General features: G+C 38.4%; 4 protein-coding genes across 5 annotated transcripts; 2 read left to right on the top strand and 2 right to left on the bottom strand.

Annotated features, from left to right (window-relative positions):
- On the bottom strand, nucleotides 1-1,610 carry LATE (C2H2-like zinc finger protein). 2 transcript variants are annotated; one of them, XM_089054102.1, is made up of 2 exons: nucleotides 1,479-1,610; nucleotides 1-774 (listed from the first exon to the last, which is right to left on the bottom strand). In XM_089054102.1, the coding sequence occupies exon 2, from the start codon at nucleotides 770-772 to the stop codon at nucleotides 140-142; it is 633 nt and encodes a 210-aa protein (XP_088910228.1). In that variant the 5' UTR covers nucleotides 773-774; nucleotides 1,479-1,610; the 3' UTR covers nucleotides 1-139. The 2 variants fall into 2 exon arrangements, with proteins under 2 accessions (XP_088910228.1, XP_008235519.2); XM_008237297.3 differs by lacking the exon at nucleotides 1,479-1,610 and adding an exon at nucleotides 866-1,006.
- A 652-nt stretch (nucleotides 1,611-2,262) lies between these two features.
- Nucleotides 2,263-7,996, bottom strand: SGT (UDP-Glycosyltransferase superfamily protein). The gene is made up of 14 exons (XM_008237296.2): nucleotides 7,518-7,996; nucleotides 7,115-7,305; nucleotides 6,729-6,971; nucleotides 6,403-6,514; nucleotides 6,044-6,214; nucleotides 5,646-5,709; nucleotides 5,469-5,526; nucleotides 5,173-5,350; nucleotides 4,637-4,767; nucleotides 3,944-4,046; nucleotides 3,718-3,794; nucleotides 3,367-3,414; nucleotides 3,128-3,277; nucleotides 2,263-2,729 (listed from the first exon to the last, which is right to left on the bottom strand). Exons 1-14 carry the CDS (start codon nucleotides 7,669-7,671, stop codon nucleotides 2,562-2,564), a joined length of 1,848 nt encoding a protein of 615 aa, XP_008235518.2. The 5' UTR covers nucleotides 7,672-7,996; the 3' UTR covers nucleotides 2,263-2,561.
- A 2,257-nt stretch (nucleotides 7,997-10,253) lies between these two features.
- Nucleotides 10,254-17,372, top strand: LOC103334343 (kinase superfamily with octicosapeptide/Phox/Bem1p domain-containing protein). Its single transcript, XM_089054103.1, is given in 11 exon segments — nucleotides 10,254-10,476; nucleotides 10,717-13,998; nucleotides 14,084-14,170; nucleotides 15,005-15,157; nucleotides 15,437-15,600; nucleotides 15,684-15,831; nucleotides 16,214-16,336; nucleotides 16,423-16,510; nucleotides 16,951-17,115; nucleotides 17,147-17,186; nucleotides 17,188-17,372. Coding segments are annotated over 10 exon segments (3,855 nt in total). The 5' UTR covers nucleotides 10,254-10,476; nucleotides 10,717-11,178; the 3' UTR covers nucleotides 17,255-17,372.
- Nucleotides 17,373-17,773: 401 nt separating this feature from the next.
- Nucleotides 17,774-21,357, top strand: KAT5 (peroxisomal 3-keto-acyl-CoA thiolase 2). The gene is made up of 14 exons (XM_008237294.3): nucleotides 17,774-18,168; nucleotides 18,363-18,439; nucleotides 18,561-18,645; nucleotides 18,763-18,889; nucleotides 18,976-19,074; nucleotides 19,150-19,217; nucleotides 19,300-19,407; nucleotides 19,487-19,564; nucleotides 19,636-19,768; nucleotides 19,916-20,012; nucleotides 20,282-20,405; nucleotides 20,498-20,606; nucleotides 20,826-20,909; nucleotides 21,040-21,357. Exons 1-14 carry the CDS (start codon nucleotides 18,064-18,066, stop codon nucleotides 21,147-21,149), a joined length of 1,404 nt encoding a protein of 467 aa, XP_008235516.2. The 5' UTR covers nucleotides 17,774-18,063; the 3' UTR covers nucleotides 21,150-21,357.
- Nucleotides 21,358-21,751: the final 394 nt, after the last annotated feature.

Genomic DNA, 21,751 nt, shown 5'->3' on the forward strand with positions numbered 1-21,751 from the left:
TATAATTGGCAAGTACAAGACCTAAAAAATGACTAACTAAAGCTAAAAGAGATGTTTATTATTGGGACCAAAAATTGCAACTTGATCTCTATGCAGCTGCTGCTATATCCATAATCCAATTCCACACCATCTCTATTTTCTACAAATGGAGAGAAAGATCAAGTTTTTGCTCTTTACCCTTATCACCAATTCCAGGACTGTGATCTCCATTTTTCACTGAAGAATGTTGAGAGGAACCTCCTCCTCCTCCATTGAAGCCATTGTACCTTATGCTCCTTTGCCAATTCAAGAAACTCTGCTCATCCTCCTCACACTTATAACCACTAATGTTATTGCTTGATGAGCAATTTCCACCATAGTACGCTAAATTCTCAAACTTGGCTCCACCGTTGGATCCGAAACCATCGGATGAGAATTGCTGAGGGCTGGGAAAGTATCTGAGGTTGGCTGCATGAGCAGTTATATACATTGAAGGATGCAGGAGGCCTAGATGGTGATGATGGTTTGGAGCAAAAACCATTGGCGGTTGCGTAGTGTGTGAAAGTATTGGGAAGTTCATTGAGGATGCATATTCAGAAGCTCGTTTGGCCTTTCTTGCCGCTGTTCTTTCCTTTTTGTGAGCGTTTTGGTGGCCTCCCAAGGCCTGAGAACTGTAAAACTTTCTTGAACAGAAGAGACATGGAAAAACTCTTGAGGTGGTTGTTGTGTCTCTGTCTTCTTCATTGCTTTCTTGATCAACATGGGTTGTGCCGTTCTGATCCTCGTCTTCCATGGCTGCAAACAAAAATTAAAAACTGATGTTGTGAGAGAAATGGAAAAGAATAAAAAGCCAATTGAGATAACCATATAGTGTCGAGGAACTAACCTTGAAAAAGTGCGGAAGAAATAGTTGAGTTGGGTTAAGAAGAAAGTGACAGAGAGTGAAAATAAGGGAGTTCAGAAGCTAACTTCTCTCAAAGAGTTGGAAAATGTGAAGAGTCATTATAATTATTAAATAGAGTGCTTGAAACAGAGGGGTGTATGGGCTTGGGAACAGAAGAGATAACAGAGAGAGAGAGAGAGAGAGAGAGAGAGAGAGAGAGAGAGAGAGAGAAGATTCCATATCCCAACTCCAAATTTAATCATCTCTTGTAATTAACCAATCACTCAATTGACCCTCAGCATGCAAAGGCAACTTGGATTGAATTGAATTGAATTTACTTTCCCCAATTAAGGTTTTGGCTAATCAGGTCCCCTACACTTATGAAAAAGACACTGCTGCCCTGCCCCAATCAAAACCAGTGTGACACAACCTGCAACTCTTGAGTGGAGCGGTATCTTATCTCCACCAACTCTGTTTTTGGTAATTAGCCAAGTTGACAATTTTAAGAAAACCCAAGATTAATGAAAGTCAAGTGGCTAATTAATTAGAGAGAGAGAGAGGGGGGGAGAGAGAAGCAATGGAAGAAGTCACAGAGTGTCAGAGTAGCTAAGCTTACATGATCAGGTTTGTGATCTCCAAAGGCCAATATGGAACGATTGGGTGACTTAAAAGCTAAACTCAGTCCCCCACTTGTTCTGAGACTCTCTCTCTCTGCATGCAGATGGGGAAATGGCTTCTTCTGCTAAATTAATCCTCTGCTTTTTTCTATAAATGGTGATGGGGCTAACGGCCACTAGTTTCCTCTTCTCTATTCTCCACCGCCAATCCCATGTTGTAAATGGTCATTTTCATTAAATCCCATTTTAATTTGCATGCAATCCTCCACTGCGATCCCGCGTCACACTGTCACTTGCCCAATAAGAGAATCCAATACGTGCCAATCAGCACATCTCTGTTACACGTGTCATCAACCCAGTAGCTGAAAATAGCCAGCACTGTGTCAGAGTTCCATGCCACGTTATCTTCTGGTTTGTGAGAATCAAACCATTGTTTTGTTTTCTTGTCCAAACTCGGAACCACAGAACAGACTTTGAATGCCAAACAACTATTTCATAATATAATTATAAATAAATAAAAAGAAGTAAATTTAGGTTTAGCCACAAAAAAACTTTCACTTTCAAAAAAAACCAAAACTTTTCCAGAAAAAGACAGAAAAACTCTTTAACTTTCAAACCAAAGACATGCAAATGTAACGGATTCCTTAATAAATTCAAAAATAAATAAGAGCATTTTTGTCAATTTGAGCTTCTTTTCACAATATTTCTCTCCTTGGACTTTTTCCAAAATAGCCTTGTGACAGCATACAGACAACCTCTTAGTGCTTTGGCCCCAAGTGAATATTTCTTTAGGCTAAAAAAGGAGTTTTTCATTTGCAAATTAGTGTGGAAGCAACATCATTCAAAAATGTACAATTAATCCTTGGGGAGAAATTAGAACAATCATGGCTTTCTCCGAATAAATGTTGAAAGTGAACAATATAAATAATTACAAATTTTCAAGTAGGGTCGAGAATTATGAACAAGACTATGAGTAGGGGCCTGAATTTTCTTTTTCTTTGTAAGCAGAGTCAGGACATCTATTCATGCTATGCTGTGATAAACAGATTGAATGGCTAGTCAAAAATGCCATAGAAAGACCTTCAGGAACAACCGAAACATCTGCTTACAGAGAAAAGGCTCGATGGCCCTGGTTCTGGCTCGGGGTCAGGCTTTCGGCGAGGAAGATGCTTAAAGAAGGCCTTCACTGCACCTGTTACGCCATCCTCATTCTCCATATCCTTGGCAAGTTCAACAGCACGCTCCTTCACCTGGGATAATATTTAGGTAAGTTCATTAGGTGCTTTTCTCATCCCAGTATCCACCATGATAATAAACCTTCTTAGTATTTCATGAAGATTTCTTATTAGAGCCAAACTAAAAAAGTTAAGGCTTGTTGTACTTTCATAAGTACTGATGTTCTGGATGTTCTTATATGCTGGAACTTCTAAAATAGAAACATTGATAATGGTGTGTTTTTTTAAAAACAAAACCTTTTCGTATATCTTAACGCAGCTGGATTGAAAACTTTTGGGATGCATCTGGCAATAAATTCTAGATTTACAAACTTGCACATCAAATCTTGTCACTCATTTTAGAATCTAGATGTTCAAATGTATGCAGTCAGTTCGCAAATCCAACTTTTCTCAGGAAAGAGAGAAAAAGTTACCTTCGGATCAAGCATGAACTTTATTGCATCAACCAACTTGGGAAGTGAGAACTCATCAACAGCAATGGGTGCAGGGCCCACTCCTCTAGCATGTACTCGCTCTCCCCAGAAAGGTTGGTCTCCGAAGAAAGGAACAATCGTTGTTGGACACTAAGATAGAAAAACAATGTACATTTAGGGAACACTAAATCAAATGAGCTGAAAGCAATCAACAATAAATTAGGTTATAAAACAATTACTGCAGCTTTTAGACCAGCAGCTGTTGTTCCAGCACCTCCGTGATGCACCTGAAGCCAAATCAAACCATAAGAACTGTCTAAGATCTAAAACTACTTTAAAGCATGTCGAGAAACAAAGAGTTGAAGCCTGGAAATATTAAGACATTGTAGAATAAAATTTTAAACGTTACAAAGCCACCATCCTAATAATTTCACATCCTCTCGCCCAGTGCACAATGTTCTCCTATAGATCTCAAAATCATACTAAGAATAAAAGATGGAACTCATTGGTGATGTTCCTTTTTTCTATTTTCCCTTTCTTCAGTTTAAAACTACAGAATGAAAACTACAAAACTAAGGTATTCAGCTCACCACAGCCTTGCATTGTAAAAACAGCCAGTCATGAGGGCAGTTGTCCAATAAGTATATGAAGTCCTTTGGTTCAGCCACTGGGAAGAAACCAAATCAAGTGAAATAAATTAGTGCATTCCAGAAGTCAGCTAGATAGGCAATAAAATGGAAAAGGGAAATGGTAGGATAGCACCACGCTCGTAATAACCATGAAATCATACTAAGCCTGTGGGAACAAAAAACTTACAGTTTCCAAGGCCACCCCAGCCTTTGTTGATGATGCCCCTTTGCCCTGTCTTTTCCAATGCTTCCACAATTATTTGGGTCATTTTTTCTGGCTCTTGAACAGGCTGACGCAAGGCAGTAAATTCTGGTCACAGAAAGCTACATTTGTATGCATGAATGTAGGTATGTGCATTCATATATACGAATGTGTGATTGTGTGTGTGCGCGCGCTTGTGTGTACACGTGTCCATGCATGTGATCTGCATAAGTGTATATGTGACTGAAAAAGAACGTAAAAGAATGTCACCTGAAAAACACTAGTTTTCTTTATCCCCGAGATGGTAAATAATTTGCCATTGTCTACTAACCAGATCTAATCTTTTAGCTCGCAGTAAACTAACCACAAATAGCAATCCCAATTGTGTATCTAAAGGTTTTTCGAAGATCATTTCATGTTATATACAATATAATCATAGAATCAAATTGATTGAAAATGGCATTGCATTTCTCCTCATAGAAGATCTCAGTTTTAAAGTGAATTAATGGTGTCCTTAGAAAGTCAATTATTCTATCATAGATGGATAATTATCGAGGTCCATCCTCAAGATTGGAAGCAAGTCTCAAGGCTTCTCAAGTATGCTTCAATATATATATATATATATATATATTGTATATTAACGAGTAATGATTAAAATGATTTATAAAAAAAACTCACCAGGCTACCAAAACCAATATATATAGGCTTGTCACCAGCTTCAAGCCACTTCACAAGTAGTTCTGGAGGTTCATAATTTGATGCAAGATCAAGGAAGCAAAATCCAACCACATCAACCTTAGGTCCCCAATCTGCAAACCAAGTATTATTAAGTAGAAAAGACCGACAGACATTGGCATACTTCCCAAGATTCATGCCTTCTTAAGCCACAGTTTTCAACCAAAATACTGAATGAAAACTGAGGAGAACAGATATAAGTATATATCATGAAAACAAACACATTTAAATCAATTACTTGCTTTGAAGGGGTGATTTAAAAAAACATGTTAAGAAGGAAAATAGATATGCCCTGTAGATGGAGGGGTCGGATACACTATCCTAGACAACACTTTGTGTATTATTGTCACTCAGCCTACAGCCACAGTTTTTTTGAACCTAACAAGTTTCCAAAACAACCCTACCTTATTAACCTGAGGAACTCCAAATGACTATAAATGGAAGAAGAACAACATGCAAATAAAATAGAACTAAAGTACCTTTTGGTTTAGGAACAAGATGGGGACTCCATATATATCCATGTGGCACATCAGAATCAGAGCCTTGTGAACCACTTAAATATGTGACAGGTCTTAGTTTCAATTTTTTCTTCCGAACATCATTAATCATGTCTCGTATACCAAGCCAAATTAAGGAGTCAACAATTTGGTATGAAAGCTGAAAATTTGTGTATGCCAAAAGTTAGAACTCATTATAAATATGAAAGTGGAAACCAGATATAATTTTCAAAAACATTTAAAAAGAATAAAGAAAGGTTGAAATTCACACAACTCACCCTATATCCAGTTGATTGCTTGACGCGGGACAGAGGATGTGGAAATTCACTAGTTGGCCTGGTAGGAAAAGGTAAAACATACACAATGCATATTTAAACTTTAAAGAATGACAACAATGACAAAACATTGACAAGCTATACAACCCAGTAAGATTCCATTACCCAAATGAGACTTACGTCCATGGCATGGTAAAAAATATATGAAGAGGTATTTTTAGTGCCTCCGCCACATGAGTATGCCCTGAAGAACATTTGTGAGGTTAGTGGTAAACAAAGCAATCGAAGTACTCTTTTTGAAATATAACTGAATATAACTATAACTTTCAATATAACAATAACATGCACATGTATATTAGGGGATGACGGTGTAATCACTTCAGAATCCACAAACTCTTTAAAGGGGGGAAAGGAACATTGTTTTAATAGAGTTACAAAACTGGAAATAACATTTACAACCAAAGATCCCACCCACCATTGCCCAAATGCAGAGACAAATATTGTCACCAAAAAATCCAATTTATATCACCAAAAGAATTTAAATGCTTACTTAAATTATGTAAGTGTCGAGAGCTAACCATATGCTGGGGGATTTGCAATGATTGCATCAGCTTTAAAAGGGATGCCAGAATCCATATCAGGCTCTTTGCAAGCTGGAAGTAAGGAGTATATAATTTCCTTTATTTGATTACGCTGAATAGGAATCTCAGAAGGCCCTGATGGCAGGAAGCCTTTATTTTTAACCATATCTGCTCAAGAAACATAGAAGTAAACCAGTTACACAGAAATTATAAATGGAATTCATATTCAGCTTTGACAAATATTTCAAGTTTATTCATACAAGACAATCAATATACGTCAATATATACTAAAAGACTAAACATAGATTGCTCAAAATCACCCAACGAATCAACACACAGGGCACTTTGGTACATACAACCAGCCAGGACTTTTGGATCGCCGCCTAAAGGGTAAAACTCCAGACCAGCAGTCAAGACAAACTCTTTGAAATTTGAATGAGTAGCTAGTCTTACACGATGGCCATAGTCCTGCACAAAAATTATTTCATAAACAAGTTTGAATTTGTGCACATGACCATCCTGAATAGCAATAACTTTCCAAAACAAAAATCAAACTCTTAGTGACAAATTATTTTTACTAAGATCATAAGAGTTTATAAAAGCTAATCATGTTATAATAATGGTCACCACTTTAGACAATTAGTCTCAGAAATGAAAAGACATTTATAAAAAGTCCAGTGACCTGCAAACGTTTGCCAATTGCAATAAATGGCTGCACATCTCCACGCGTTCCAACAATAAGCATTACTATTTGCATTGGCGGTATGTATTCAAGATTTGCTTCATCAAGAGGTTCATCATCGGCAGCTTCAGTAGGAGCAGCTTTGTACCCACCACCAAGAGACTGAGGTTCAACATTTCCTGGAACTTCAAATTCTACGGTCCCATCATCTTTCACGGTAGCTATTCTGTTTAATAGCTTAAGCTGCAAACAAACAACGCATTGTAATCCCATTTGCCTCATTCTACACATCAATTGTGACTAACACTGGAACAAGCTTAAGCCTGCAATTTTCAAATGATACAAGGAACCAAAATAAAAATATTATCTCTGATAATAACTCATACCTTCTGGTGTACCGAAATTTTGTCGTTAAAAATCCTTGCCGCGTCTTTGGGCAATATATTTTGATGTCTGGTGTTGTCAGTTTTTGATCTTTCCAGCTTAGGCGGACCTGAATTTGATTCTACTTTTTCAGTCTTCGATGATATCTCCACCGGTAATGTGTTCCCTTTAGACAAACTCTCGCTAGAAATTCCTAAGTTGAGAAGAGAGTAAAAAAAATATCAGATGATGCATTTGTAAATTGGACACCAAATCTCCGGAATTATAGTATTGCTTGTTTAGAACGCAATAAAAACATAAACTTCAACTTTGCTCCGCACTATGTAAGTGCGCAAGTTCTAATAAATTTTCCGGTATTTTCTCAGAAACCAAACAGAATCTAAATTTGGAGCGAAACCTACAAACCTGTAGAGCTACTGCCACCGTGGCCTCTGGCCGCTGTACTCTCCAATTCTACACTATTCCCGCTACTTCCGCCTCCAGTTTCTTCCTCGATTCTCACCGGACCCTCTCCGGAAATCCCCGAAGAGCTCCGTCCATTGTCCGCCGTCTCCGCCATGACTGCCACCGAATCCGGCGAGCAGTCCGGGTGGCGTGGCTCGTTGTGATCCAGATCCGGCGAACCTCACAGAAGAAGGCTGAAACTTGAGTAGAGAGTGGCGTAGAGCGTGTTTGGATTCCGAGAAAGTCTTCCAAGATTCCCGAGAGCGAGAATCTTATGCTCTCCTGTCCTCCGGAACACAAGGCCGAGGCTGAGGAAGCGAAAGGAAAGACAGAGAAAAGCACGTTCGAAAAAAGTGGGTGGAAGTGCTTAATTCTCTGTAAGGGGATGATTGTGTTGTGCGCTTCGTTGAGTACGCGACACGTATGCAAACTGTTCGCGTGACCTGTACTTTTTTCCCAGCCACGCTGTTTAGATGTTAGTTTTTTCCGAGGACAAGCAAGAAACACAATTTTCACGCTTTCGTTTTACTACCGTGGCGTGGTACGAAAAATGTTGACGAGACTTGCTCAAAAGAATTTTCACGTCCCGATTTTGGAAACGAATTTTGCGTTAATTTACTGTTGTCTTGTAATTTTGGTTTAAAAATTGATGTTCAATACTATCGCTAATCGAGATGGCTCCGTATGTGCTTTTTAATTCGTTTAATAAAATACCATCGCTTATTTAGTAAAAAACAATTGATGTTAAATTTGGCATGCTAGTAGGTTCGGTTCTAAAGAAATAATTCTCTTTTGAGTACGTATTATAATTCCAAGTGAAAATGTACCAGCCATGTTGATGATTTGGAGACTAGGTCTTGCTTTCAAACCCAACTCTACATGTACGCAAGGTCCAAGAGTAGCTATATATGGCTAATTTATTGGGCCAAGTGAACTTAGATATAACTAATTCATTGGGCTGGTGGCCCAACCGAGGCATATGGTAGCCCAGTCAATTATCCGTAATATTAGGAAATATGCTAATTAGACATTCGCCCTTTTCTTCAGGACAATTCACTATTATTAATAAATTTTCGATGCGACCATAATACTAACACGTATTATTATAACACTTGTATTTTATTTATACGTGACAACACGAGGGTTACATTCAAAGAAATTTGTCGCTCTCATCCCATGTACTTCGTATTTATTAATTTATTCTAATATTTGTCACATTGTACATTTATTATATCGTTGAAGTAACGAATTATCGATATTGAAGTAGCCCCTACGGCTATATTTCATTTTCTCACTGCACTAAGAACAGGACAATAACTCTCAATGTGGTAGTTGACACATGAGCATGACACTTTTTGACCCAAGTAACGGAGTTTTATTTATTTATTGTGTTAGTGATTATTGTTACCAACACTTCCGCTTGACGTGGTGGGATTTCAATGCCACAAAACTGTCACTCCATTTGCCTACTCACCTTTTCAATTACCAACTCTTCTTGCCATATGCAATTAACTCAGAGTAATGGCAAATATTTGGGTGACAATTGTATGTCCAGAGTCAATAAGGACACACACACATATATATATATTATAGTGCCAACTCAAACATGGTCGGTCTTCTGCAAAATCAAAGTCACTATCAATATATGAGCAATGTTTGTTTGCACATGTGTGTGAGTGATTCTCAGTTATTCATTATCGAATAAGCGAATATCTTTTACCGACAATCGAATAATTTCAATTGTTGATACATGTATAGCTCACACTGTACCAAGGACTATGAGTCACTCACTGGACTGTTTGTACCAAAATCCATGGCGTATATTTCAAACTTTATGGGGTACCTCTAAGTCTGCAAGTAGTGGGCTACAAAGATCTTGATGGCAGAGGAAGGAGTCTATGTATGTTTGACAACAACTAACGGCTAACAGTCAACTCAACACAAATCTCAGACTTAGCAAACTTTGAGAAAAGAAGAAGTCGGTGTTGAGTGTTGACATGTTGTCATGGTGCTATGGTGGAGCCATTAGCTGTCTTGCCAACCAAAAGGCTCCGTTGACAATCTAAAACCATATTTAATACACACCCCTCCCCTAATTGGTTACTATTTTTGCCATACATTGTTGCCAATGCAGGCAAGCGCCACACTACATGCAAATGCAAGGCAAATTAAACACCAAAAATAAGGTAAATGTTGTAACCAAAAAAAGAAGAAGAAGGTAAATGTCCCTTTTGATTAGTGAAGGGTTATTTTAGTAAGCTAGAGGCTAGGGCCCACATGTAACATTTTTTTTTCCTTAAAAACATACGAAAACCACCTTATTTTAATATATGTTTTCGTTTTGTATCCGTAAACTAACTTAGAGTAAATACGAGACAAATTTTAAATTTAGGTATTTTTATGCGCACATGATTACATATATAGAATTTTATATGCGACATTAAGTGAATCATGGAATTTTGTATAGAAAAAAGCTATATTTGTTATAACTTATAACTAATGACTGGTTTTGTTTTATTTTTTGTTATCATTGGTATTATCTTTAATATTATTCTGGAAAAAAACTTCAAATTTGGATTTTAAATTGGGGGTCCACGTCGGATATAGATGAATATTTAAAACAAATAAACTAATGAAATGAAATAAAATAAAATAATATTGTTATTTGTTATTGATACAGTAAAAAGGCAATACCGTGGGTGGGTCGATGCCGCTTAATTCTCGGCAATGTCGCTCTCCGACGCCCGAGATTGAACCTGTAGCCGTAAGCCACGCTCCCTTTTCATCTCCAAATCCCCTCTCCTTCTCTTTTTCCCAATTTTCCCTTATTCTTCTTCTTCCCTCTTCACACCAATGACAGCTTCCCAGCTCCAAAACCCAGTTGCAAGCCACACGCACCCCCCTTCCCACCCATCATCAGGTACTTGAAATTTTGAATTTTTCTTCTGCAATTTTGTTTCCTTTCCATTTTGATCGGTACCCATCTCAGTTTTAAGCATGCCCACTTGAAATTCGCTTTTGATTTTGTGGTTTTATGCTGTGTGTGATATGTTTAGCTCTGCTTTGAAAATGTTGATGGTAATTTGGACGATATGTTGTTGGTTTTGATTTGAATGATGGGTTCTTAGAGAAATTGTTTTATGGATCTGTGACTGTGCAGGAAACGATTTGCTAAAGAAATTGGACTTCGATTGTTCTTGTTTGCTGGTCCCAGCTTCTACTAGTCCAATCTGTAAATGATATTCATTTCATATTTGTGATTGTATAGGCTGCAATTGAACAACATATATAGGTAGAGGGATTATTTTTCTGTAGAAATCGGTGGACTTTGGTAGTTTCCGGTTTGGTGATCGGATCATAGAAAAATACTGCATCAGTAACCGGAGAAAGATGTACAGGGTTTATGAACTTGATCGTGATTTCCCAAGAAAGTTATTTTAATAGAAAAGATAGCTTCTTGATGACGGTGGAAAAGAAGTATTGGAGTTGAGGCTTGCTGGAATGAAGAGTGACTTGTATGCCTGTTCTTAATTTGCCAATTTGAGGATAGGGGGTTATAGGAGCTCAGGTAGCTGAGTCACCGTTCTTATGCAGCTAAGCAGGTCCGAGCATTTTTGATACCATGACCAATGAGGTGCCTGGCCCATCAGGTCAATGGATCCAGAAAGAAGCAACCTTAGTTGTTCCAAACAAGGTTAAGAATGTACACAATCACGTCTCTGTACAGACAGGGGAGGAATTTTCCATGGAGTTTCTTCAGGATCGTTTTGCAGCAAGAAGAGTTCCTGCTGTGACTGATACGGTTGAGAGTTGTGAAAATAAGGTTGGATTGAATTATAATCAGAATTATCAGCTGGGCTATCAGGATCTTACTGGTATTCTGGGGTTGAGGAGGACGGATTCTGAGTGTGCATCTGATACATCTGATTTTGCCTCGGCGAAAGGGTCGTGTAAAGAGATTGAAAACGGCGTTTGTGTTGACAAGTTAAGCAGATGCAACAGGGAGGAAGTTGATAGCAGACAAGGATCAAGGAAGGCTTTTGGAGAACTGAATTTTGACCGGGCTGGTTTTGGACCAACTACCCTGCCTGTTTATATGTCTGAGTCCCCTCATTCCAACAACCTTAATGGGTCAGGAGTGTTGGATGGTTCTCAATCTGGGAAGATGAAATTTCTTTGCAGCTTTGGTGGAAAAATTTTGCCCAGGCCTAGCGATGGGAAACTCAGGTATGTTGGGGGGGAGACACGGATTATTTCCTTCAGGAAGAATATCTCGTGGGAAGAGCTTGTGGAAAAAACTTCTGGTTTTTGCAACCAACCTCATACGATCAAGTACCAGCTCCCAAGTGAGGATCTTGATGCTCTTATATCTGTGTCATCTGATGAGGATCTTCAAAATATGATAGAGGAGTACCATGGGCTTGAAAGGCATGAGGGTTCTCAGAGACCACGGATCTTTTTGATTCCTTTAGGTGAATCTGAAAATACATCTTCCTTTGAGGCAGATAGCATACAACAAAGCAACCCTGATTATCAATATGTTGCTGCTGTAAATGGCATGATAGATCCTAGTCCTAGGAAAAACAGTGGAGGGCAGAATTTGACTGAAGCAAGTCAACAGGGAACCAAGACTTCGCTATTTCCTATGGAGATTAAGAGTGATTCTAAAGTCTTGCATCCTAATCAAATTTTGAGTGAATCCCAGAATATGGCTAGGTCTGCCGTTCAATCTCCTTCTTTTTCTCCAATTACACATCAACGAGGAGATTCCAAGAGTGATCATTTACAATCACGTGGTGTTAACTCATGCCAGGGTAGTAATGAGAGCAGCAGTTCTTTTGTTAGTTCTCAACCACCACCAGAGAACTCTAGCATCAAAGCTGCAGGTAATAAAAATCATCCACTGGGGACAATAACTTTTATGGAACCTGGCCAACACTATGGAGGACATAGTCACAACCGCAATCCCAGCAAAGATGCCGCATCTGCTTTAGCTTTTGGTCAAAACGAAGGTGATTTTGATGGATTTTCTCATGAGAGGCCAGTCTATAAGGAAACATTAACTCCTCCTGACAGGCCTATCTCACACCCAGAACATCCAAAGGCTATGTTGTCAGGATCTAATGATTCCATTGATTGTCATCATGGCATACCACATGCGTTTTCTGATTCAAAACTGCAAGAGAATGGAGGGAGGTCTATATACTGTTCACAAGAAGGCATGAGCCCATCTTCCCCCTTAAACCTCCCAAAAGCTCAATTGTCATTGCTGCTGAACTCAGGTGCCTCACAAGAAAAGCCAACCCAACTGCATGACAATATCGAATCTTTCAATCCTCAGCTGCAAAATCAGTTACATAGTATGGAGTCAATTGGATTGCAGAGAAGACTGGATTTGCCAAATTCTTCTCCATGTTTAGAATCTTTGGGCAGGAATGAACATGCTCCCAAAGGTAATGGTGATATTCCTGAAAAATACTGGACATCTAAAAAGAAAGATTCTTTGCCTTCGGAACTGACAAAGAAGTTTAATGAAAAGGATCCTTTCCTTCATCAAGATGAGACCCTTTATGGGACAAGATCACCTGCCACTGGTGTTGAGTATCGAAATGGATTGCCTAATATAAATCCCAACCCAACATCTAGTTTTGCTTCTGGGGTTGTCATTCCTGCAGCCATTAGTTTGAAACCTTTGGTAGATAACAAGATGGAGGAACCTAAGAACTTCCAACATGACAAAACCCCTATCAATATTCTTGTCATGAGCCAAAGAACTGCCAATGATCAGGATTGTGCTTTGACAGGGACTGCAAATGGTGAACAAGGACAGGATGTTTCAGGGGCCAGGAATTCTGAAGTTGCAGGATTATTTCCAAGTACTAGACAGCATTCTCGTAATGAAAATTCTTTGGCAGATCTCATCTCAGGGTTGTCCGATGGCCCAAACTACCATGAACCTGCACGTCCGCAACTTGTTGCAAGTCAAAAGGATGTAGGTTTCCAAGAACCCCTGCTAATACACTCTGCAAAGATGTACCCGTCGACAGTTCTTGATGACCCTGAGTTGCAAGACAGTGACCATAGGGTGTTGCAAGACAGTGACCATAGGGTGTTGCAGAACCCAATCCAAGATGCTGCATTTAAAAGAGGGGTCTCTCTCATTGATGATGACTTTGTAAATTGCCCTGATGAGAATGCTGAGAAGTTGAGCTCGAATGTTGTTGAAAATGTTGCTCTGAGACAACCAAAATCCCTAACAATGAGTAATGATAAAAAGCAGTTGGAGTCAGTGATAATTGTGGAAGACGTAACCGACACTATTACTCCTGGCATCCAGTTTTCATCAGTAGTTTCCCCATATTCTGTGGATGAACCCATTGGTGATCTCATATCCCCTACTGCAACAGAGGTGGAGAGCATCATTCCAGATTCTGAATATGAGGTAGAATTGATTAAATTTTCTGGAACTGATTTTGTAAATTATGTATCTACTTCTGGGCTTGAATTCCAGCTTGTTATATTTGTAGGATGATAGGATCAGTGAGGGAGACAAGAGTGAATCATTTAGTGATGCAATGATAGCTGAAATGGAAGCCAGCATCTATGGCTTGCAGGTATTCTTCCAATGTCTTAATTTTTCTTGATTAGGACATGTTTTCATTTAACATACTGCAAATGCATATTTTGTTTCATGTTTGGCAAAATTGTATGTTTGCTGACTGGAGCCTCTGTCACTCCAGCGTACGATGCAGCATGCTATATAACATGTTTTGACAAGATTTCTTGGCCTTGTCAGTGAACATTAAGGACATTAATAATTGTGTTGATTGGAAAGTGTAAAACTGATTATTTATTTCTTTAAAGAAGAGAGAGTTCTTTACTTTCTTATTTTCTAAAAAAGATCTAGCATCTGATGGTTACATATGATGAGATTATCTCCCTGGTAAATATAATAAATTTCATTATCAACCTTTCTCATGCCTCCTAAATTCCTAATACTGTGTTTTTGCCTAATAAGAAGAGATGGTTCTTGCATCTCTCGCCTATAACCACTAAATTTGGAGTATACAGTTTTGACTTGTGGCCAATTTTTCTTTAGGAATACAGAGCTAAATACTTTGCAGTGACAAAAGTTCTTGTCGAGTTTCTGACTTGATAATATTTATGCGTGTGTTTGTAGTCTATAGAGAGAGAGCTATATTCACTGATAAACAAAGGGATGTGTGGTGCAGTTTGCTTACTCGTGAAACAACAAATCACTTATGCGTGTGAATTCTCTTACTGTCTTTGATTGTTTTAGATGGGATTTGTGTTGTTCCTTTGATAAAAGTATGACTGAAATGCCCTCTCTTTTGTGAAACACCAGCTTCCTGTCATTTTATCATTTGTGGGTACTCATAGAAGTTTGGTTTCTTCATGCAACTGAATCTTCTGAATATGATGTCCAGATTATAAAAAATGCTGATCTGGAAGAATTACGGGAATTAGGATCTGGTACATATGGAACTGTGTATCATGGAAAATGGCGGGGAACAGATGTTGCGATCAAGCGAATTAAAAAGAGCTGTTTTGCAGGGAGATCATCAGAGCAAGACCGACTGGTGGGTCTGCTGAACATTCTTTCCAATCTGTTTGCTTTATTCTTTCTCATTTCCTGCATAATTGGTGTTGAAGAAAGCCAACATCTTAGAACTCTTCCTTGGACAATAAGCTGTGACATTAAAATTTTGATTAATTCAAAGATTCTTTGGCTTCTGGCATTTGTTATATTATACTGCCTGTCCTAAAACAGGGTATCATTTAAATCTGGAATGGAATATGAATCGTATAATTTGATTTGATACACATGTGAAGTTGATAGTTGAATTTGGCTGTACCAGACAAAAGACTTCTGGAGAGAGGCGCAGATCCTTTCAAATCTTCATCATCCAAATGTGGTTGCATTCTATGGGGTAGTACCTGACGGAGCTGGTGGTACGTTGGCAACTGTAGCCGAATTCATGGTCAATGGGTCACTTAGGCATGCACTACTTAAGAAGGATAGGTAATTTTGATATCATTTCTTTGCTTTATTTGCTTCTTACAGTTTTTTCTGCATATCTTAGAACATGAGGATTCATTATGCAGATCACTTGACCGTCGTAGAAAGCTTATAATTGCAATGGATGCAGCTTTCGGCATGGAATACTTGCATTCAAAGAATATTGTCCATTTTGATTTGAAGTGTGACAATCTGCTAGTCAACTTGAGGGATCCTCAACGACCTATATGCAAGGTAAATTAGATTGAAACCTAGTTTCATATTCAAGGGCTGACATAAATGCACTTCATAGGAAAGCATCTTTCTTTGTAGTCTTTATACAATTCCAGACCGTGAAATGCCTTAAAAGAAGTGCAAATTTTATCAAAACCATATAGTAAGTATTTCAATGCCAACAGTTTCCCTGATCATGAAATTGGGGAGATCCAGTGGGGGCTTTCTTTTCCCTCACAAAGAGGCTGGAAAGTCATAATTATACATACATGTATCCTTTGCGGGACCTTTTATGTGGAAGTTCGGCCAAATATCACATTTCTTTCTTTCTTTGAGGTTTTCCCAGGAGACTTATTGCTTGGATTTTCCTTTAATACTGGTGATTGGGGTTTCATGCTTTTAGGTTGGAGATTTTGGTTTATCGAGAATCAAACGCAATACTTTGGTATCTGGTGGTGTGCGAGGAACTCTTCCTTGGATGGCACCAGAATTATTAAATGGTAGCAGCAGCCGGGTTTCTGAGAAGGTTAGTAGAACTGTTATGCTTGGTGCTGTAATGTAGAAGGCAAAAATGGATTGTTTTTTAACGTAATTGGCATTATTTTTTGACAGGTGGATGTGTTCTCGTTTGGAATTTCAATGTGGGAGATCTTGACTGGGGAGGAACCATACGCGAATATGCATTGTGGTGCCATCATTGGTAAGATTATGTCATGGACCTTCTTATCATCAGTATTGATTTTGAATGGAAGTCCCATGTGATAACTGAAGGGCAATCAAATGAGTTCTTTTATAAAAGAAATTTTGTTGATTCAAAATCTCTTGGCGGAAGTTTTAGCTTTCTGTTTACCTTTTCAAAAATGTTATGCTTGGTGCTGTAAATCATTGCTTCCATTTGGACCATGTTGCTGTATGCATCAGGATATTAATTCATGGGTCTCTTAGCTCAAGGTAGAACATATCTTCCAACCACACCTCGAGCTAGTAATTTTTAAATTCAATAGCAAACATAACATTGACGCCTGCAGACTTAGATTCTTGTATTTTTGCATGTTCTGCTTGCTTTAAATTACGATTAGTATGGATTCTATTTATCTTTATTTTAATTTTTTCACCTGATTTGGAAACTTTTGAACACAGGGGGAATCGTGAAGAACACTCTTCGACCTCCTATTCCAGAACGTTGTGATTCTGAGTGGAGGAGTCTGATGGAACAGTGCTGGTCACCTGATCCTGAAATCCGGCCATCATTCACTGAGATAACTAACAGATTGCGAGCTATGTCTAATGCACTTCAGGCAAAGGCACCTCAGAATCAGACAAGACATATGAAGCCCAACGTTTGACGTTCTTCAGGTACTGGGTTTCTCTAGTATCTCCAATGGAAACCCTCGTGGTTGAGGAACAAAACTTTGAGGCTGATCAGTTTATCCCCACAATTTGATGGTCTATTGATTCGTTCTTCTGTTGATAAAGAGATCATATTTTTTTTATTCTTTTGTAAAAGAAACACCGGGTCATACTAGCATGCAAGCAAGAGACCATCTACAGTTTTCTCCTAAGTTTGGTGTCCATCTTTTTGGCTGGAGAAACGTTTGTCCATATGTATATACACAGAAATCCATAGAGCTTTGGTTTATCCGGCCCCTTTTCTTTTCTTATTATTGATGCTCAGTGTGAAAAAAAAAGAAACACTCACCGGAAATTATCTTGTCACCGAAGACCTGCATTCACCAACCTTTGATAATGATGGGTCCAAAAGGCGAAAATAAAGGAAAAATAAATGAACTTGCAGCGCAGCCTTCAGTCAATGATTTTGCTTTGTTTTCTACTAGAAAATAAAAGGATTCATAATGGTTTTAAAAGTGGCCTCAAATGGGAATTCGTAATGGTTTTCCAATCAAATGGAAATGAAAAGATTATGGCATGGCACCACAAAAAAATATAAAAAAAAGTTGGTAGAGACTAGAGAGAGAAGCAGCAACTGAGCAAGCCAAACGTTTGGTTGCTGTGAAAAACGTGGGGTGTTTCCTTGTATTTTCCCAGGCAGCCACCGAGCAAATGGGGTCTTATTATTGCCCTTTGCAGTTGACTAAGTGGGTTCGTCTTGTGGTCAATGTTTACTTGGAAATTCAAGAGGCCAACCTCATTTCAACTATAAAAACGCATAAACCATTGATTAATGTGTTACTGCTCCACAGTGTGTGATTGATTGAAAGAGCTTTCTGCAATTCATTTTGGAGAGAGAGAGAGATGGAGAAAGCGCATAACAGACAGCGTGTTCTGCTTCAGCATCTGTTGCCCAATTCTTCTTTTTCCTCTGCTCCTCCTGAAACCCATCAATCTGCTGCCCTGTCTGTAAGTTTATATCCATTTTCGATAATCGGATTTAATTGTAGTGACTCTTTACTTGGTGTTCTTGTTTCCAGCTTATTTTCTCTTCAATTCTCTTCCTTTTCAGTTTCATAAAAAAAAGAATGAAACTTTGATTGTACCTAATTTTGCTTTATGTTATGTAGCTGATTCTTTTTTCTTCATAATTTGTTTGTTAGGCTTCAATATGTGCTGCTGGGGATAGTGCTGCGTACCACAGAACAGCTGCTTTTGGAGACGATGTAGTGATTGTGGCGTGAGTAATTAACTGATCTGAGAAAGTTCTTTAATTCCTTTTTTTTTTTTTTTTGGGGTATATTTGGGTGGAGTTTATGCCTTCTCTATGTTAAACCCTGCTGTAAAATCATGTTAAATAGAGCCTACCGTACTGCCATTTGCAAAGCAAAGCGAGGAGGCTTTAAGGATACTTCACCTGATGATTTACTGGCTCCTGTTTTAAAGGTTAGCATACACTTCTCAACTGAATTCCAGAGGAATGGATATGTTTCTTTGAATTCCATCATAATTATGTGGTAGTTATCTTATTCTGAATTTTCATTCGTTTTACTCTTTGTGCAGGCACTAATTGAGAGGACAAATTTGAACCCAAGTGAAGTAGGGGATATAGTTGTTGGTACGGTTATGGCACCTGGCTCACTTAGAGCAACTGAGTGCAGGATGGCTGCATTTTATGCTGGTTTCCCTGGTAAGTTTTAGACTATATTTGGTGTTTTAAGTAATTTATTTATATTTTTTTAGTCTAAAGTTGTATGATTCATCTGTTTTGCCCAGATACGGTTCCCATCAGAACTGTCAACAGGCAATGTTCATCAGGCCTTCAGGCAGTTGCTGATGTAGCTGCTTCTATAAAAGCCGGATTCTATGAAATCGGTGAGAGAATATTCTGGATTAAGTATTATTTTAGGTGGTCTCCATCAATGGAATTGACCTTTGTTTTGAATGCAGGTGTTGCAGCTGGATTGGAGTCCATGTCAGTTGATAAACTTGGCAGGATGAACAAAATTAATCCTAAAGTATATTCCATCTCAAGTTGTTTACTTTATATTTGTTTTACATGAAGAATGTTCTTTTGAGATGAATGTATGCTGTTAACAGGTAGATATCTTTGCACAAGCCCGTGACTGCCTTCTTCCCATGGGTATTACCTCTGAAAATGTTGCACAGCAATATGGTGTGACACGGCAGGAGCAAGACAAAGCTGCTGTGAGTTTTCTATCTGTTTACATGCATAGGTATTTGATAAACTCATAATGCTGAAGCTGTCATGAATTTATTTGTATAGGTTGAATCACATAGCCGTGCTGCTGCAGCAACAGCATCAGGCAAATTCCAAGATGAAATTATCCCTGTATCTACTAAGGTAAACACAGAAATTTGGTATCCTGGGTGACTGTCTTTCATTTTTCTGTCATTAACTACTTGTATGCATAGATTGTGGATCCAAAAACTGGAGAGGAGAGGCCTGTTACAATTTCTGTGGATGATGGGATCCGGCCAAATGCAAACATGAATGATTTGGCAAAGCTGAAGCCTGCATTTAAAGCAGATGGGTCTACAACTGCAGGTATTTAATCACTCGATTGTCATGACGCCCGCTGCTTGTAAACCATGACAGTATCTTCATTTAATTGTACACAACTTTTTCTTTTGAGTGAGATGTTTTTGACTTGTATCAAGCATTGTGAATCAGTTCATTGTTTTTGTCTCTTAGGAAATGCTAGCCAGGTGAGTGATGGTGCTGGAGCAGTTCTCCTGATGAAGAGAAGTTTAGCTATGCAGAAGGGGCTTCCTATTCTTGGTGTTTTCAGGTATGAAATTATACTTCTGTGAAATAACATTTAACTCATCACTTAAACTTTGAAGATTATTATGCCTCTTGAAATGACTATAATATCGAAACAAAAAAATCATAGCAAATTAATGAACCATAAGTGGAGAGATGAGCTGCTTGAGGTTTGGTCATTTATTAATTTTCTTGTCAGTGTTAATTGGTGTTATTTCCTTGTGATAAGTTTGTTCGTGAACTAACAGAAGCTTGATTTGTACCTTGGATTACAATTTTCTCCTTTCCATGCAGGAGTTTTGCTGCTGTTGGCGTTGACCCCGCTGTCATGGGAATAGGTCCAGCTGCTGCAATTCCAGTTGCGGTGAAATCTGCTGGTCTGGAGCTTGATGATATTGATCTATTTGAGATAAATGAGGTAGTATAGTGCTAATGATGTCCATAACATTCATGATAAATATGGTTTGGCTTGAATTATATTAACTAAGCTGTTTTATTGGTTTCCTATAGGCATTTGCATCTCAATATGTATATTGTTGCAAGAAATTGGAGCTTGATCCTGAAAAAGTCAATGTTAATGGAGGCGCTATTGCTCTAGGGCATCCTTTAGGCGCTACAGGTATGTTAAATTTTGTCTTAAATTGCACATTCCCTCATATTTTGCTGCTAAGCTATGAATTCAAGTGGACATGTGATGACACAAACAGGCATGTACATTTCGTTTAATGCTATCATCTGGTTTAATTGCTAATATAACTAGTGAACAAAAGGAAATGCAATCACATTATTATTTTTCTCTAAGTTTGGTGAATAGAAGTGTGATATCTATGTATGTTAGGTGCTCGCTGTGTTGCAACTCTATTGAATGAGATGAAGCGTCGTGGCAAGGATCACCGCTTTGGTGTGATATCCATGTGCATAGGTTTCTCTCTCTCTCTCTCTCTCTCTCTCTCTCTCACACACACACACACACACACACACACATCTTCTTCCTGGTTACCAAGAGCTTGTGATATTATAAGATGTGACTGAGAGTGTGTCCTCTGTTGCAGGCTCGGGTATGGGGGCTGCTGCAGTTTTTGAGAGAGGGGACTCAGTCGATGAGCTGTGCAACGTTAGAACAGTTGAAAGGAACAATCTTTTATCAAATGATGCTAGGTAGATAATTCAAGTGCATCTTGCTACTTTTGGGCTATTGGCTTGTTGAATCATCAAAATAAATTGTTTCCGAGAGTATGTATGGATCTTCCTCACAAACCAAAGGGAAAAAACTATGATGAGACTGAGAGAGATTGTAAAATGTCAAGTCCTGAGTATTTTAATAAACCTTTTCGCAGTTAGATTTGCTGTCTAACTAATCTGCCTTTGAATCATCTTTCTCTTTTACTTTCCCTTCATACAAACTACAAAAAAGAAAAACTGAAAGCACCAACTTTTACTGTTCCACACTTCTATTCTACTTAGTGACAAGTCCAATTTTCCGTAACCCTAATCAAAGGCAGGTCTTAACAGAGCAGAGCAAATCATAACCAGTCACTAAGAAAAACTTTTCTCCTATGTTTATCAAAATCATTGTTCATAATTGACAGGAGACTGGTTTGATGGTCATAAAGCAAATCACTCAGAAGATAAGAAAATAAAAAAGTGAAGAGAGGACCTAGTCAATGACTTCTTCAGATGTTATAATTCTTAGTATACCTCCATGGTGAAATTTCTAGGAAGCTTCCTCTTTGGTCAAAAGAATGTTTCTGATTCACTTCGAAG

Source organism: Prunus mume, linkage group LG6 (assembly GCF_029339155.1).
Source record: "Prunus mume cultivar Tortuosa linkage group LG6, ASM2933915v1, whole genome shotgun sequence".
NCBI lineage: Eukaryota > Viridiplantae > Streptophyta > Magnoliopsida > Rosales > Rosaceae > Prunus > Prunus mume.